The sequence below is a fragment of the Amphimedon queenslandica genome, unplaced genomic scaffold, assembly GCF_000090795.2.
Source record: "Amphimedon queenslandica unplaced genomic scaffold, v1.1 AMPQUscaffold_12923, whole genome shotgun sequence".
In the NCBI taxonomy this organism is placed as follows: domain Eukaryota; kingdom Metazoa; phylum Porifera; class Demospongiae; order Haplosclerida; family Niphatidae; genus Amphimedon; species Amphimedon queenslandica.
Genome location: NW_003546841.1, coordinates 1 through 1,845, shown reverse-complemented (window position 1 = coordinate 1,845; position 1,845 = coordinate 1). Strand labels below are relative to the sequence as shown.

General features: G+C 36.5%; 1 protein-coding gene across 1 annotated transcript in view; it reads right to left on the bottom strand.

The window, feature by feature from the left end:
* LOC109586222 (rab9 effector protein with kelch motifs-like) overlaps positions 1-1,496 on the bottom strand; it is a 4,426-nt gene extending 2,930 nt beyond the window's left edge. The window contains exons 1-3 of the mRNA XM_020002393.1: positions 1,450-1,496; positions 859-1,401; positions 22-159 (exon numbers count right to left, since the gene is read on the bottom strand). Of these exons, the coding sequence (XP_019857952.1) occupies positions 22-159; positions 859-1,401; positions 1,450-1,474 (706 nt within the window). The 5' untranslated portion in view covers positions 1,475-1,496. The remainder of the gene's footprint in view (positions 1-21; positions 160-858; positions 1,402-1,449) is intronic.
* Positions 1,497-1,845: the final 349 nt, after the last annotated feature.

Genomic DNA, 1,845 nt, shown 5'->3' with positions numbered 1-1,845 from the left:
ATAATTCAAACAAGTAGATACTGTTAGTAGAAATATCTCTACCACCATCAGTCACTAGTCCTCCATACATAATTCCTTTATTATGACTTATCCTTTCAACTATAAATAGACTAGTTGGTGGAAAACATTGTCCACTGACAAATGGAACAATCCATTGTCCTAAAAATAATAATTATCAGTAACTACATACATAGTTTATAAGCACACTATACCACCAGGTCTATATCTATGACTATACTACCGTATAGCGGAAAATTTTTGTGACCCAAAATTTTTGTGGATTTCGTGTTTTTTCAAAATCCACAAAAATAAAATCTGCGAAAATTGTTTCAATACAGTTCAAGATGGCTGAATAGTAGAAAATTACAATAGACCACCCAGAGTGAGAATTGCTTGTGTGGGAAGATTATTACAGTTGTAAGGCATGGTTTACAATGAAATAAATTCCGGCCGCCATTTTGATTGGCAACTTTCAATGGAGAACAAATGGGCCGACATAAAAACAAACAATTCTGGAGCGAATTTGACCAAATCTTTTAAAGGAGAAGCTTAGAGGCAGCTATTCTTTCTTATAACAAGCATTTTTTAGCTATTGATAGAGCTACAGCAGATAAGTGAGGCATTTCCTTCGTGCCTCCATTGACTTCCTTAACAAACCTGCCAACCAAAATGGTAGCCAATTATGATGTGTGGGCGGATATCGTATATAAAATTAACGAAATTCATAGTGTTTGCAATTCTCACTCTGGGTGGTCTATAATTAAAGCCATGAAATTTGATTTTGGAACAGATCTGCGAAATTTTTGGGCCACAAAAATTTTTTGCTAAACGTCATAATTGCATGAATGAGTCACTTACCACTAGACAGGTTATAGATATTCTGTTCATTAGTTCTAACATGACCATCAACACCGGGTATCTCAATGTATTCAAACTGACGATACAGTGTAGTAGCTAATTTAGGAGCCAGTCCACCGATAACCAGTAACTGTTGAGGTTCACCTTCACTTCCCATTGGTATCATACCACCATAGCCTCTCTTAGTCACAGAATTATCACTAGTTGGTTGCAACTCTTTCCATTGAAGAATTAAAGTGTCTAAACAGTTCAAACTGTTAAGGTAGCAACTGCCATGGCCACACCAACCGCCAAAATAATAAATATTATTATTAATGACAGCACAAGAGACTCCTTTAATTCCCAATGGAGGAGTACCTCTAGTAGGTTTAGAGGACCAGACACCAGATAATAAGTTAAACACATCAATAGCAGAAGTACACTCTCTCTTTGTAGGAGAATCGTGTGACTTATCTAAACCTTCCTGGTCTCCTCCCCAGCAGTACAGGACCTCTCCTACTACTGCAGTTGTGTGTTGAGCCCTCCATCCCAGTTTATACTGACCTGTAGAATACCAATAATTAACATTTACAAGAGAGAGGAGAGAGCTACCTGATACATCTAAATTTCTGTCCATAACCTCGCCTTTTACTTCTCCGGCCTACACGTGTCCACTGTCCGCCCACCCATGATTGATTAGACTATTTTACTCTTGATTACATAAATAGTTGCTTGACATTGACTTATTATTGAGTTGTATATTCACATAAAACTACATAAACAGAAAATCAAACTAGCAAGTGTTGGGATAGTCTTTGTCTTTTATCAAGACACCTCTGAGCACTCTCTCTTTCCTTCTGCTTCATTGGCTCCTTCTTCTTCCTTTGCCTATAACTCTACAACAATACAATCAGGTATAATAATTATGATTACTTTAATATTATTATACACAATAATACTGACAATGAAATTTATTCTATACAAGCTCAAACTTTCCTGAAGGAATCC